At 47.9% G+C, this 14,637-nt stretch overlaps 1 protein-coding gene across 1 annotated transcript in view; it reads right to left on the bottom strand.

The window, feature by feature from the left end:
* Nucleotides 1-600: 600 nt before the first annotated feature.
* The window catches only part of ASAP3 (ArfGAP with SH3 domain, ankyrin repeat and PH domain 3), a 67,947-nt gene continuing 53,910 nt past the window's right edge, over nt 601-14,637 (bottom strand). Inside the window, exons 16-26 of the mRNA XM_056846818.1 lie at nt 13,136-13,230; nt 11,430-11,610; nt 10,454-10,539; nt 9,539-9,654; nt 7,496-7,563; nt 6,639-6,746; nt 4,664-4,903; nt 2,968-3,224; nt 1,938-2,109; nt 1,588-1,710; nt 601-749 (exon numbers count right to left, since the gene is read on the bottom strand). Coding sequence (XP_056702796.1) covers nt 675-749; nt 1,588-1,710; nt 1,938-2,109; nt 2,968-3,224; nt 4,664-4,903; nt 6,639-6,746; nt 7,496-7,563; nt 9,539-9,654; nt 10,454-10,539; nt 11,430-11,610; nt 13,136-13,230 — 1,521 coding nt within the window. The 3' untranslated portion in view covers nt 601-674. The remainder of the gene's footprint in view (nt 750-1,587; nt 1,711-1,937; nt 2,110-2,967; nt 3,225-4,663; nt 4,904-6,638; nt 6,747-7,495; nt 7,564-9,538; nt 9,655-10,453; nt 10,540-11,429; nt 11,611-13,135; nt 13,231-14,637) is intronic.

The following is a 14,637-nucleotide window of genomic DNA, read 5'->3' as shown; positions in this document are numbered from 1 at the left end:
ACTCAGATGCCCCCTTGGGATTAGGCAACAGGGTCTCGGAGCCAGCAGGCTGGGAACGAAAACACAGACGTGGCAGCCATTTTAAAATCCTGCCTTTGAATCCCAGTCTTCCAGCATCTTTCCCCTCCACATTGCAGAGTCCCTCCACACTGCAAACCCCATTCTTCTTGGCTGCAGTTACAATGGAAACAGAGATTGCTACTAAGTCAATCTGGACACTATGGGGTTAGGAATTTCATTCTGCATGGGGCACCATGGGGGAGTCTTTTGCTGTAGTCCAAGTGAGATATCTGACAAAGCAGGACATATGGCTTTGTGTAGTGGGGCCTCTGCCTCCAGACCTGACAATACTACTTTGCTACCTCTAATTTAGGGGGGAAAATATCAAGTCATCAAGCGTGTTGATGGAGGTGACATCTCCCATCCTTGGATCCTTTGTGGTCCATCATCCATCAACTTCCTGGTCCAGCTCAAAGAATAGCAAGAAGGCAGACTCAGTGAGTTCTTCCCAGTGACATCATCATGGAACTGATTGAACAAATGGCATCACACAGAGAACAGCCACCAGCCAAAAGGAGGTTAGGCAGGGCACATGGCCAGCGGACATCCCCCACGTGGCTCATACTGGTCCATTTCTCCAGCTGAATCATGGAGTGGGAAGGACACGCGTCCCATCACTCTTGCAACGGGTGGACAAAGCTAGATGGGAAAACGCCAGTTCGTGTCCCATCACCTTCAATGAAACCCACCTGAAAGAACAAACAAAATGGCAGCAAGAACAAAATGGGAGACGATCACATTGTACAGAGAGGGTTTCCCTGGAGGCCTTAATGGTTAATTCTCCCCTGTCCACAATGAGAACATGATGCAAGACTCTAAATCTGTTCCTCTGGATGACTCATGGCCACCAAAGGGGAGTACCAATGTCTAGAATCCTGGCCACTCAATGCCCATGAAAATAGCCAAGCCATGTTTGTTCTCATAGTGTTGGGTCTGGGTGATCCAGGGGTGGCCAACAAATAATTTTTGTCTAAGGACCAGTGTTTGGTTGTTGGGAGGACCAGCATCCCTCTTAGCCCAAGCTGGAAGAAGAAGTGATCCACTTGCCCCTGTGGATTCATAAGAACATAAGAGAAGCCCTGCTGGATCAGACCAAGGCCCATCAAGTCCAGCAGTCTATTCACACAGTGGCCAACCAGGTGCCTCTAGGAAGCCCACAAACAAGACGACTGCAGCAGCATTGTCCTGCCTGTGTTCCAAAGCACCTGGTATAATAGGCATGCTCCTCTGATCCTGGAGAGAATAGGTGTGCATTATGACTAGTAGCCATTTTTACTAGCAGCCATAAATTGCCCTTTCCTCCATGAACATGTCCACTCCCCTCTTAAAGCCTTCCAAGTTGGCAGCCATCACCACATCCTGGGGCAGGGAGTCCCACAATTTCACTATGCGTTGTGTGAAGAAATACTTCCTTTTATCAGTTTTGAATCTCTCACCCTCCAGCTTCAGCAGATGACCCCGCGTTCTAGTATTATGAGAGAGAGAGAGAGAGAGAGAAAAGCTTCTCCCTGATTCAGCAGTGCTTACCCAACTCTGCTCATCCTCTTCTCGTGTGACAACGATCACCTCCCCCTTGGAGAAAGTCAGCTCTCGAGCCTTGTCCCCTTTGCAGTCAGCCAAAGCCATTGCCCTCTTTAGCCGTCCTTTGGCCTGCAGAAGCCAAAATAACCATCACCATTGGTTCTATGAAAAACACTCAATCCCTGGCTAAGGACGCAGGGTTACTAAGCAACCAAGAAACGGGGAGATGCCTATGTTTGTAACTGATCCATGCTGCTTACTTCCTGGCAATAGGAGACCATGCTGGTAAATGTTGAGATAAATGGAGATCCCAAAATGCATGTTCAAAAGGCCACAAAATGTCTCGGAAAACTCACCGGAGCAAACCTTCTGGGCATTGGAACTGGAGGAGGAGCTTGTCCTACTGTCGGAGACTTGGAAGACGGCAGTTCTTCTGGGCTACCCAAGCTCTGTGGATAAAGAGGAGTGCCAGATGGTTTGCCCACTGAGCCACCACTGATACGCCGGTAGGATCGGGTGCATTCTGAGCTGCAGAGGATGAGAGAGCAAAATAACTTAGGAACTATCACAACAGTAGGAAAATCCTCCTTTGACTGCAGCCATAGCACAGTGGTTTTCAACCTTTCTGGACGTTGAGACTCACCTTGAGGGAGCAGCACAGGATCCACTAAACTTGGTGGATCAAGGGAGGAAGTTTGAGAGCATCTGTGTGCTAGATGAATGGGATCTATGCTGAGTGTATGTTCCTCCTTTCTTGCAGGTATTTAGTGCGTTCACCACCAGAGGCAGAAGCCAAAGGGCTCCTGGACTTGGCATCAACCTGGGCTGGCAGCCCTGAGTGATCCAGCCCACGAGACTCAGGATCAGCCTTGGAGTTGTTTTGCATATTTTCCTGTTAAGGGTCATTGATCTAAATCAGTGGTTTCCAAACTTTTTGGGCCACTGCCCCCTTGGTTCCACAACCTCAACCCCAGTGCCCCCTACCCTATCAAACAACACAGTTGAAGAGGCCCACCTCTAGCACCCCCTGCTGCTCCCTAGTGCACCCCTAGGTAATCTCACTGCCCCCCAGGGGGTGGTACTGCCTACTTTGGGAACCACTGATCTAAATTATATATTTCTGATTCTTTGGGCCAAAAAATATAGCTGGGCCCTTTTGTAAGCTGCTTTGAATCCCCATGGGAGAGAAAAGCAGGGCAGAAATGACTAACTAAACAAATTGCATAGACATGAAATAGTAGGAGCTGCAGTCTGAATTATTTGGCTCGAATGGAATGGGAAGGGGAGGCAAAGTCAGCTTCTAATGGGAGCCATAGTCTAGGATGTGTGCAGTTCCCCTCCAGACAGTGTCCCTTACAATCTTTGACAGTTAACTCAAGGCCCCACCTAAACTTGACTGTGCTCGCTTGATCAGGGGAGGTCCCAGGTGAAGGCTGTAGCACCGCTGTCTGATTCGGCTCCGATCTTCTTCGCTGCAATCCACCTTCCATTTCTGAGCGGGTTTCCCAGTAGACTGTGCCTTTTACTTCAACGGAGTTGCGGGAACTAGAAGAATGCCGGGACATGCCACCATCCAGCACGCCAGGGGCACTGGTAATGGATGAATGCTGAACATCCGGGGCATCCAATGGTTGAGGTAAAGGCTCAGAAGGGTCTGAAGGAAAGCAAGGTGATAGCTCGTTCAGACACAATCCCCAGCCAGTGTATTTTTGTAAAGAACTTTACAGACACCCCATGTTCCCCAAAATGGTGGCTAAACGAGATGTTTGCATTTGTTGATGCAACCTGCTACAAAGCTGCTTTTCAGAGGTCTGCATTTTTCAAAGCATTCAAAATATCACTCAGTTAAGTAAGGAGCCATCCTGCACCAGACGACCTCTTGATCCGCTGAAGGGTCGTGCACATAGCTGGACAGAATGGCCGCTGCATCACCCAGGAAGAATGCTAGTTGCCTCCAGTTAGTCCATCCAATGCTGTTTACAGGATGGACCACAATTCAGTGAAAAAACCCACACTTTGCATGCAGGCGGTAAAACCCCCAGGTTCAGCCCTTGGTATTTCCAGTTTAGGATCCCAGGGAGAGGATGCTGAAAAAGCCCCCACCAAAAAACTTGGTGGCGTTGGCCAGTCAGAGGAGACCACCCCCCCCAGTCTATTCTTATCCCACCCTCCCTCCCAGGACCACTGTCTAGGGTTGCCAGCTCCGGGTTGGGAAATACCTGGAGATTGTTATGCCGGAGCCTGTGGAGGGCAGGGTTTGGGGAGAGACTTCAATGCCATAGAGTCCAACTGCCCAAGTGGCCATTTGCTCCAGGGGAGCTGATCTCTATCGGCTGGAGATCAGTTGTAATAGTAGGAGATCTCCAGCTGCTACCTGGAGGTTAAGCAACTAACAAGAAAAAATAAGTGCTGATATGGGAAGCACCAAGCAAGACTCATAAATACTCTATATAATAAATATACAATACATGTAGTCAAATGCAAATGCAATATATACAATACATGTAATCAAATGCAAACACAAAATCACAACATAACGACGAGACACCAAAGAACCCAAAATGCACCCCTGTGATCGCAATTGTCCAAAGTCCGCAAACAGAGCCAGAAAACAAAGGCTGTAGGAGCAACCAAACGAACATTGTACATCTTTACCCGCTTTGAATTCCTCGTCTTCAGTCCGGCTGCCTGCTGACTCGCTGCGAGCTTGTGCACAGGTCCCATTTGGTGGCTCCTACAGCCTTTGTTTTCTGGCTTTGTTTGCGGACTTTGGACAATTGTGGTCACAGGGTTGCATTTTGGGTTCTTTGGTGTCTCGTCGTTATGTTGTGATTTTGTGTTTGCATTTGATTACATGTATTGTATATATTGCGTTTGCATTTGACTACGTGTATTGTATATTTATTATATAGAGTATTTATGAGCCTTGGTGCTGGGATTTTTTGCTTGGTACTACCTGGAGGTTGGCCACGCTATCACTGCCCCTCCCAAGGTTTCCCAATTCCCTGCTCCAAGTCTACACAAATGCAATATGTACTGAACGTGCAGTAACTTTTTAAATTGCTGAGCACCACTTACCCACAGTGCTCTGCCCAGGTTTTGTCTTTGCACCCACTCTGATAGGTTTTTTGACGGGCAATGGTGGAGGGAGCTCCTCGCTGTTTGAGCTGCGCAGACCAGGCCGCGAGGGGACAAGGACAGCCTCGTAGGTCTTGTTGCTGATGTCCAAGCTTGTGGAGCTCCGCCGGTTGTGAGTGAAGAGAGCAGGCTGCCCTGTGGTTGGAGACGGGGAGGACCCAAAAGACCACTGCAGTGGGCTCACCTGGGAGAGGAGACAACAAAATTCTTTCCACACCTTCTAGTGACTGAGAGGGGATAGGATAACCATCTTCAAGTACTTGAAGGGTTGACATATGGAGGATGGTGCCGAGTTGTTTTCTGTTGCCCCAGAAGGTGGGACCAGAACCAATGGATTGAAATTAAATCAAAAGAATTTCCGTCTAAACATTAGGAAGAATTTTCTAACAGTCAGAGCGGTTCCTCAGTGGAACAGGCTTCCTCGGGAGGTGGTAAGTGCTCCTTCCCTGGAGGTTTTTAAGCAGAGGGTAGATGGCCATCTGTCAGCAATGCTGATTCTATGACCTTAGGCAGATCATGAGAGGGAGGGCATCTTGGCCATTTTCTGGGCATGGAGTAGGGGTCACTGGGTGTGTGTGGGGGAGGTAGTTGTGAATTTCCTGCATTGTGCAGGGGGTTAGACTAGATGACCCTGGTGGACCCTTCCAACTCTATGATTCTGTGGCCCACCACCATCGTCTCTTATTTGCATTTCATCCAGGTCCACCTCTCACCCAACCTATTCCCCAAAGGACCAGGCTTAAGCCATAAGAGCATCTCTGTGCTTGGCAGTGTTACCAGCCTCAAGGTGAGATCCCCCAAAACTGCAACTGATCTCCCGTCTGCAGAGATCAGTTCCCTGAAGGAAATGGCAGCTTCAGAGGGCAGGCTCTACCCTAACACATCCATGTGGAGCTGCCTTCTCAAACTCTGTCGCCCCCTCCACCCCCCACAGGTGCTTCCCCCAACTCCCCAGGAATTTTCCAAGTCTGAATTGGCAACTCTAGTGCTTGGCACATTGTAAATCACTGTGCAAAATAAGGGTAGATAAGAGGATGCCACGCCCCATCCCCTTTAGTTATAACCCTCTGAGTGATGTGTTTTTATAAAATTATAGGGGGGGGATTGGTGGAGCTTGAAGATTTAGTTATTTCAGTTTTATTTAAAACATTTCTATGATGCCTTTCCACCCATGGTGGTGATGTTGTTAAGGGGCCCTTGATGAGAACCCGCCCCCCATCATTCAGATATTGCTACAGACCCCCAAGTATCTGTGATAAAGAAGGAACGTGCCTGGCAGAAAGCACCAGGGCCTGTGAATCAAGAAAGAGGGAACATCAGAGGAAAGGCTGAAGAGAAAGAAAGAGCAAAACCAGAAACAGGCCATGCTAAGTGGAACCCAGGTGGTGACAGGTAAAGTGAAATAAGACGAAGAGTTGATTTCTGTACTCCAATTTTCTCTACCTTTAAGTAGTCTCAGACCGGCTTACAGTCGCCTTCCGTTCCTCTCCCCACAACAGACACCTTGTGAGGTAGGTGGGGCTGAGAGAGTTCTGAGATAACTGTGACTAGCCCAAGGTCACCCAGCTGGCTTCATGTGGAGGAGTGGGGAAACCAACCCGGTTCACCAGATTAGAGTCCACCGCTCAGGTGGAGGAGTGGGGAATCAAACCCGGTTCTCCAGATCAGAGTCCACCACTCCTACCCACTACACCACGCTGGCTCAGAAGGGGACTGAATGCAGGATCTTGCTGAAGGCCCCTGAGGAGGTTCTTCATTATGCAGCCTAAGGAGATTGATTGGATTTCCAAACCCAAGACCTCCTTTGGGTAGGATAGCCCACAGAAGACGGCAGTAATACAAGATGGAGAGGGAAGAACTCTGGACTGGCATGGCCTGAAGACATAAAGGTAATCATGCTGAGCTGTCCGGCGCATCACCTTCTCATCCAGCTCATCTTCACTGTCGTAGGAGAACTCCTGAGGGGCTTCCCAGTCGTAGTCCACATGCATCTGCGGAGCCAGCTTCCCTTCCTGCGCCTGTACCAGCTGCAACAAAAAAAGGGGGTGGGGAAATGTTGTGGTCAGCTTGCCATCTGGGGCCTTCATAGGGTTGCTCAAACAACTGCCAGGCCAGCTCACGCCCTGTCTGCTGGTCACAAAAAGGGAGGCACTTTTTCGATGATCAGTATGACTGTGGACCTGTTAGTGTCGGTTCAACAGGTGGCTTCCCTGTATTCCTTCCTAACGATGCAGTACAACACAGCTGGCTTTACTGCAATTGTGGCTGCCATTTTCGCCGCTGTGCCACCAAAAGGCTTTTTCAGGAATTATTTAAACAGCTATTGTGAAAACACAAAAGTACTACCATTCTACTGCCGTGTTCTAAATCTACTGCTGTGTTCTAAATCCCCAGATTTGTTTTTCACAAAACCAGCTGCTGTCCTTTTCTTTTCAGAGTTATAAGAGGAAAGGTGCAGTGAACAGCATTTGGGGGACGATAAACACTCAGGCAAAAATCTGGCTTAAAAGGAAGGCTTTACCTGGCATCAAAGTTTCATGAGGTGCTGTACCAGATAAATATCCACGGAGGAAAGGTGTTCCAAAATAGAGGTGCTACAATAGAAAAAGCCCCATCTCCCATGGCTACCTTGCCTAGGTTCAATTTAAACATGACACTGGTGAGGCCAAATAAATTAACTTCTTCCTGCAACTTTGCATGGGCCAGTATCTATGGTTTTGCTAAACCCATAAGGCAAGAAAGTCAGCCCCTGGGAACCCTTTTCTTCTTCACCTACCAGATCTTCACATTCTGCATGCTTGCACTTTCTCGCCATATCCAGAGGAGTCTCACCAGCTGCATTCACTAGATGGGGAGGGGGGGCATGGAGGATGTGAAGAAAGTGTGACAAGTATGTTTAATATTTCTATAACGGTTTCATTGTTCTAAATGCCTCATGAAGCATTACTTTACTCCTCCTATCCATGGCTCTGTAAAGGCCAATACCATTACCCCAGATTGCAGGTGCCGGCATTGTGACTACCAAGGTATGATTTTATTATTATTATTTATTATATTTATATCCCATCTTCCCTCCAACATTCCCTTTTTCCCCCTTATGTCTCACCAACCATGCGCCAGGATTTTATTTTTAATTAATTAAAAAAATATTTTACTTCACTTACACGAGGGGTCTGCAACGTAGTGCCATAATGCCCGCTGACACCTTTCTTGGCACCCAGTGAGTGTTTTTAGAAAATGGGTCGGGCCAATTGGGGCTCTTGCCTACCTGGGCTTCTGATTCGCCACTGAAGAGCTGATTGGCTATACCGATTAAAATAACATTGATCCAGTGGCAGATGCCACCACAGTGTTTATTTTGATCTCTCTCACTCCTCCTTTTCAGTGTATTTTTTCTTTACCCCTTTTCTCCCCTGTACTTGGGCTTCCTGTACTTGGAGCCAGCATAGTGTAGTCGTTAAGAGTGGTGGTTTGGAGCAGTGGACTCTGATCTGGAGAACCGGGTTTGATTCCCCGCTCCTACACATGAGCGGCAGGCACTAATCTGGTGAACTGGGTTGGTTTCCCCACTCCTACACATGAAGCCAGCTGGGTGACCTTGAGCTAGTCACAGCTCTCTCAGTCCCACCTACCTCACAGGGTGTCTGTTGTGGGGAGGGGAAGGGGAGGTGATTGTAAACAGGCTTGATTCTCCCTTAAGTGGTAAAGAAAGTCGGCATATAAAAGCCAGCTCTTCTTCTTCCTCTGTGGTGTGGCTCTGTCTCCTGTGGCAGCTCTTTTGTAGTTGGTCCCACCTCCTGAGGCAGCCATTTTGTTGGTGTGCCCATTTTGCCCAGTGTCAGAATTCCAAAGGTGCCCCAAAGGCTCAAAAAGGTTGGGTACTCCTGACTTATACCCTGACTTTCTCCCCAGTAGGGACATAAAGTGGCTTAAATTATTCCCCTCTCCTCAATTTTCTCCTCACAACAACCCTATCAGGTAGGCTAGGCTGAGTATGTGTGACCTGCCCAAGGTCACCCAGCTTCCACGGCAGAGCAGGGGATTAGATCCCACTTTGACCACTACACCACATTGGATTTCAGGGTCTTTCCAAATTTTCTGAGAAACCACATTTGACCAAGATGAAATCTAAGAAAATCCTCTGAAACTAAGTGCTATTGCAACTTTGCCTAGTTCTGGATATCTGGCACAAAGAATAGAGGACTCTCTGTTGCACCACCAAATACAAAGCATTTTGAAACAAGGTCAAAAGGGAAAGCCAGTGCAGCATGGCAATCAGGGTAGTGGGATTACAATCTGGGAAACCTGATTTAAATCTCCACTCTGTTCTGACACTTGATGAGTGACCTTGGACCAATCACTCACCTTCGGTCCCCCTCTCCTCGCCAAGTTCTTGGGAGAACGCAAAGAGGAAAGGAAAACCATATACACCAACCGCAGTGCTTGCAGGAAAGATAGGATAAAATAGGCAGGCCACATGGCAGGTGGCACATCTCCCTATGCCCCTGGGGAAAGCACAGATCAGAGCCCCTTTCTGGCTCCCCCTATGCAGATGAATGGTTGAACGTCCCTCTGAAGGAGGGGAATCAGGCCCTGGCTGCCTCCTCTTAAGGATGGGCAGAAGGGAAACAAGGTGTCCTAAAGTCCCCTGTGGAATCCTGAGGTCTGGTTAGCTGGCATTTATTTACCACAAGCCACATCTGTATATACTAAATATGGAAGTCATTCAGAAGGTTCAAAGTAGGAACTCCATTAGAGTTCACACACAGCAGTTCCTACAGATGGGTACCTCTGAGCCCTGCTCACAAAGCCACACTACCTGCATTTATAGAGGCCTTCCCTTTCAGCAGCAGTTTGAGGCAGTCGGGCTGATTGTACTGGGCCCCATAGTGAAGGGCTGTGTTCCCATCAGGAGTGGGCCTGTCCAGATTCCCCCTGTGCACAGAAGACAAAGCAAAGTAAAAAACAAACAAACAGAAAAATCCAGGTTTCGTTTTAAAAAGATGGCCAAGTTTCTAGCCCTCGTGGCTGTAAAGGCTGAGAGCATTCCTTTTGGCCCCCGGCCCTCTCCTTACCCAAAGAGCAGGAGCAATCTGACTCTTGAAATAATTTATACAAAATTAGCGTATGCCCCATGGCGCAGAGTGGTAAGCTGCAGTACTGCATTCCAAGCTCTGCTCACGACCTGAGTTCGATCCCAACGGAAGTTGGTTTCAGGTAGCCAGCTCAAGGTTGACTCAGCCTTCCATCCTTCTGAGGTCATTAAAATGAGGGCCCAGTTTGCTGGGGGTAAAGGGAAGATGACTGGGGAAGGCACTGGCAAACCACCCCATAAACAAAGTCTGCCTAGTAAACATCAAGATGTGACGTCACCCCATGGGTCAGGAATGACCCGGTGCTTGCACAGGAGACCTTTACCTTTACATTTTTGTGTATGCAAATATACAATATTTTCATAAAATAAATGGACTAAGCATTCTGGCTTCAAGGGTCTGATGTATTTCAGAAGGAACCATGGCTTAGTGGTGGCAAAGGGCCCTTGCTCAGCCGGGCCTTGCTTGCAGAAAGTCCCAGGTTTGATCCCCGGCAGCTCTGCTTAAAAGGTGGCTGGCATTGGAAAAGACCTTGGAGTCACTGCCAGTCCAAAGTAGACAATTCTAATCTTCATGGGTCAGCTCCGTACGAGGAGACAAAAGAAAGCATCACTAGTTCATCCCTCCTAGCTTCATCTTACCCATTCTGGATAATGAAATCCACTAGTGGAAGGGAGGACTTCCTGGAACAGCGAACAGCCAGATGCAGGGGCAGCTCACCTTGCTCCTATCACAAGGGAAGAAAGGGAAGAGTGCACAAAACCTTCTGTGCTGAAGTGCCACTAAGATGAGTTCAGTCACATCAAGGGTGGGAGAAGTCACACACACAATGGACATGCCATGTAGGAGATTTCAATTTCAATCTTTATCAAAAACAGTCATAGACCAGCCCAGCTCTTCACAATTTACCACTGGACATGCAGTGTTCATTGCGTAGCTGTGCTTTTGCAAGGGGTTTCCTCGTAGGGCAGACTTGTCACCATCAAAGACCCAAGAGGATCTTCAGCCAGAACTACATTCTTGGTAGACCTCTCCCTCAGTCCTCAAGAAACTGAGGAGAAAAATGGCCTCTATAGTGATGTCCTAGGAATTTCCTTATCTCTCTATGTTCTTTACCTTGGAGATGAGGGGAAAACCCTACACTGTCACTTGGAAATGATGCCACATCCTCCTCAATGCCACCCTCTCCAGGCATTGCCCTCAAAATCTCCCAGCATTTGCCGAGGCAATGCTGGCAACCCTAATTCTTGACACCTTACTACCTCCAAGGTCTGATTTTTGACCCCCCCCACACTTCCCCTGTTTCCTTCTTGACGTATTCTGCAGGAAACCTACCTTGCTTTCTCATGCATCAGCATGTGTTTATTTATTTAAATATCCACCTTCCTGGGAATCTTGGCTTTTAGCTTTAAGAAATACAGGTTCACAGTCCTTATAGTTGTACAGGGGGAAAGCATTACAACATTACTCTACATGGAGCTCAAGGGTTGCTGGGCCAACTCCACTAGTCCTATGAAGAGGCAATACCACACATTATGTATTCCGCATACCACTTGTTGCACAACCCATTTTATTGCACGACCCATTTTATTGCGCGACCCATTTTATTGCCCTCACCTGGCCATCGGGGCTGGTGAGAGGTTTGGTTAGATCATGACCCTCTGCAAAGGCCTGGAGCAGCGCCAAGAGATCCCCGCCACGGATCGCTTCCCGGAGCCGGTAAGGCTCCTCCTTGCCAGCCTTGTGAACGTACTTGCGCTCCATATACTTTGCCATGATGAATTCCTTCCGGGCAGTCCTGGGTGGAGGAAAGAAGGACACTGTACTTACTGAAGAGTCTTACAAGTTGGAGGAGATTGCCCATCCATCAGTGCATTTTAATCCCCTCACCCCCCCAAGGAGATCCTGGAGCTGTGCACACTTCTCCGTTCCTTCTTATAACCCTGAGAAGTAGGTGAGGCTCAGAGAGAGTGACTGGCCCAAGGTCCCCTAGTAAGCTTCACAGCAGAGTGCCAGCATGGTGTAGTGGTTAAGAGTGGTGGACTCTGATCTGGAGAACCGGGTTTGATTCCCCACTCCTCCACATGAAGCCAGCTGGGAGACCTTGGGCTAGTCACACTCTCTCAGCCTCACCTACCTCCCAGGGTGTCTGTTGTGGGGAGGGGAAGAGAAGGTGATTGTAAGCTGGTTTGATTCTCCCTTAAGTGGTAGAGAAAGTCGGCATATAAAAACCAACTCCTCTTCTTCTTCAGAGTGAGGACTCGAACCCAGCTGTTACAGATCCTAGTCTGACACGCCAACACTACCTTGGTGCTAGTGGCAATCAAATGCAACATTGTGCTTGTAGCTGAATCCTAGAGTTGGAAGGGGCTAGAGGTAATGCAGCACCTCAGTCCTGAGCCCATTCCACTCCCCTCTTTCATATACCACACCAGCAATGACAACCAGTAGAAACCTTTAATGACAGAAACCCTAAAACTTACTAAGGTTCAAGAGTGCCACCTAGAATGTCTGGGATCTTGGACCCCCAGAGGTTTCCATTAGATTGACCCATTCATTTCCATTCCATATTGGACCACCCTGGCAGACTTAATCCCTTTTGGACAAATGGCAATCCAGTTTGGTCCAGAGTACCTATTTGTCATAGAAGTTCAGCGCCATTACCAGATGCTTGATGGAGGTGGGGCTATATTTTAAATGTCTCTGATTGGTAACAGTAGCCTCTGACATCAGAGATGGGGATTTGCCAGGGATTAGAGAAATCAGCTCGTCACTCTTAGAAAGGAGGCTGAAACTCCCAAATGTCTGGATGTTCATGGTAAATGGAATTGGACCTGAGCTAGCCTCCTTTCTAAGAGTGACATGTTGACATCTCCAATCCCAGGCACTGGGTACACCGTGCTAAGGGTAAAATTGGGTCTGAGTGTTCGGTGCTGTCCTGCCTTGCAAAGAACTTTGCAAATGCTCCGAGGAACCTGCTATAGGTTAGGTAATGTGTTTTTAGCTTAGTTAGTTCAATGGTACTGCTTTTCATTTGAATGTTCTGGTGCAGTTGTTGCTGTGTGCCTTTCTAGGGTTTGTACCCTGTTACATTGTTATTGTTCTAGTGCTACACCAGAAGGGTGCCTTCTCAGCAGGTCAGTCTAGAAGTTCTCAGGTGGTCCTGGGTGATGACCAGTGTCTTTTCCAGGGAACCCCTGGTCTAAGGGAGTTTCCCAGCAAGGGAAAACACCATTTCCCTCTTCCAACTGTAACAGAGTATATCCATCCCAACTAGACCCTTTGCATGCTCTTTTCTCTCATAAGCCTCAATTTTTACTCACATATCGCTGCTTGAGGAGGGTTTCGGGCTGCCTTGTGCCAGCAAGGTGGCCTCCATAACTTCGTTAAACTTGGCGTTTCCAATGCTGATTGCCAGCTGCAAAAAAAGAAGGTGGGAGCAGTGTGTCACCAGAGGAGAATTCAGCCCCCCATAAAGAGGTCAAGGAAATTCACAGCTTGAGGTTTTTTTCCATGGGTAGCCGTTGGACTAGCTAGCACCGCAGTCGAAGGTAAAATAAAATAGGATGGCATTGCACATGCCTCTGCCTTTGTTAACTCGATAGTGTTGACCTATGGCTGCCATATCAGTGACAGGCAACGAGCACCATGCCCTTCGACTGGCTTTAGGCCACATTGGTTCCTACAAGTGCAATCTAGGAGGAAGTCGGAGGCAGATTCCTGGAAAACAGCATGTACCTATAAGCAGCTAGGGCCACCCAGCTGTGCAGCCCCCAGCCATGAGGCAGAATGCTCAAGAATATGTGAAGTTGCTTTGTACCAAGCCACATTATTGATCCACCTAGCTCAGTACCATCTCCTCTGACCTATAGGAAAGTTCTTGGAGTGCTGCTAACATCTCTTCACTAGAGATGCCAGGAATTGAACCCCTGTGCAAAGCACATGCTCTGCTTTTGAGCCAGATCCCATCTGTCAGGTTGTCCTATAAAATGAGGACACCCACAGATGAAAGGTGAGCCAGTGTGGTGTAGTGGTTAAGAGCAGCGGACTCTAATCTGGAGAACCAGGTTCGATTCCCCACACCTCCATATGGAGCCAACTGGGTGACTTTGGACAGTCACAGTTCTCTCAGCACTGTCTCAACCCATGCAGAGGCAGGCAATGGCAAACCACTTCTGAACGTCTCTTGCCTAGAAAACCCTACAGGGTTCGTCATACACATAGAGAGAGGGAGGGAGGGAGGAAAAAGAATGTTTAGAGTGTCATCATGGGGGTTGGATCCAAACTAAACCAATTCCCCCTTTGTGTTACAGGGAAATGTTCATTCTGCCAATAGAACATTTAGTCTGCACCCAACCCAGTGTGTCTTCTTCCTTGATTGACCATCAATCTAGCAACACTTTTCCCTTTCCCAGGAGTGCCACTTAAAAAAGTGTGTTTAACAGCCAAAAAACCCCCATGTTACAATCAAAAGAACTGTGACACCAAGATAAGAGTTAAATCTCACCCTCAGCAAATACTGACTATTCCTATAAAAGCCAATGTAATAAGAATTGATGTTAAATCCAGAGTAAAAATTTTGTAACTACTCCTGCTCATGATATTCCATTTATTGGGCTACAAGAACCTATCAGAGCCTCGGAGGTTTGGCAAGGTAATTTGAAACTTCATGAATTAGTAGAGACTCTAGTGAAGGAAGATAGTCCCTTAACAAGAGCTGCAGACTCCTTTGGTTCCTACCAAATCCCTGTGTGCTCAATAGTCAGCATGAAGCTCTTACTGGAATTGAAACACTTCAATGTCTGAATGATAGGGACAATGCAAA

Source organism: Euleptes europaea, chromosome 3, assembly GCF_029931775.1.
Source record: "Euleptes europaea isolate rEulEur1 chromosome 3, rEulEur1.hap1, whole genome shotgun sequence".
NCBI lineage: Eukaryota > Metazoa > Chordata > Lepidosauria > Squamata > Sphaerodactylidae > Euleptes > Euleptes europaea.
Note: the sequence above shows the minus strand (reverse complement) of the source record. Positions and strands in the feature narration are given on the sequence as shown.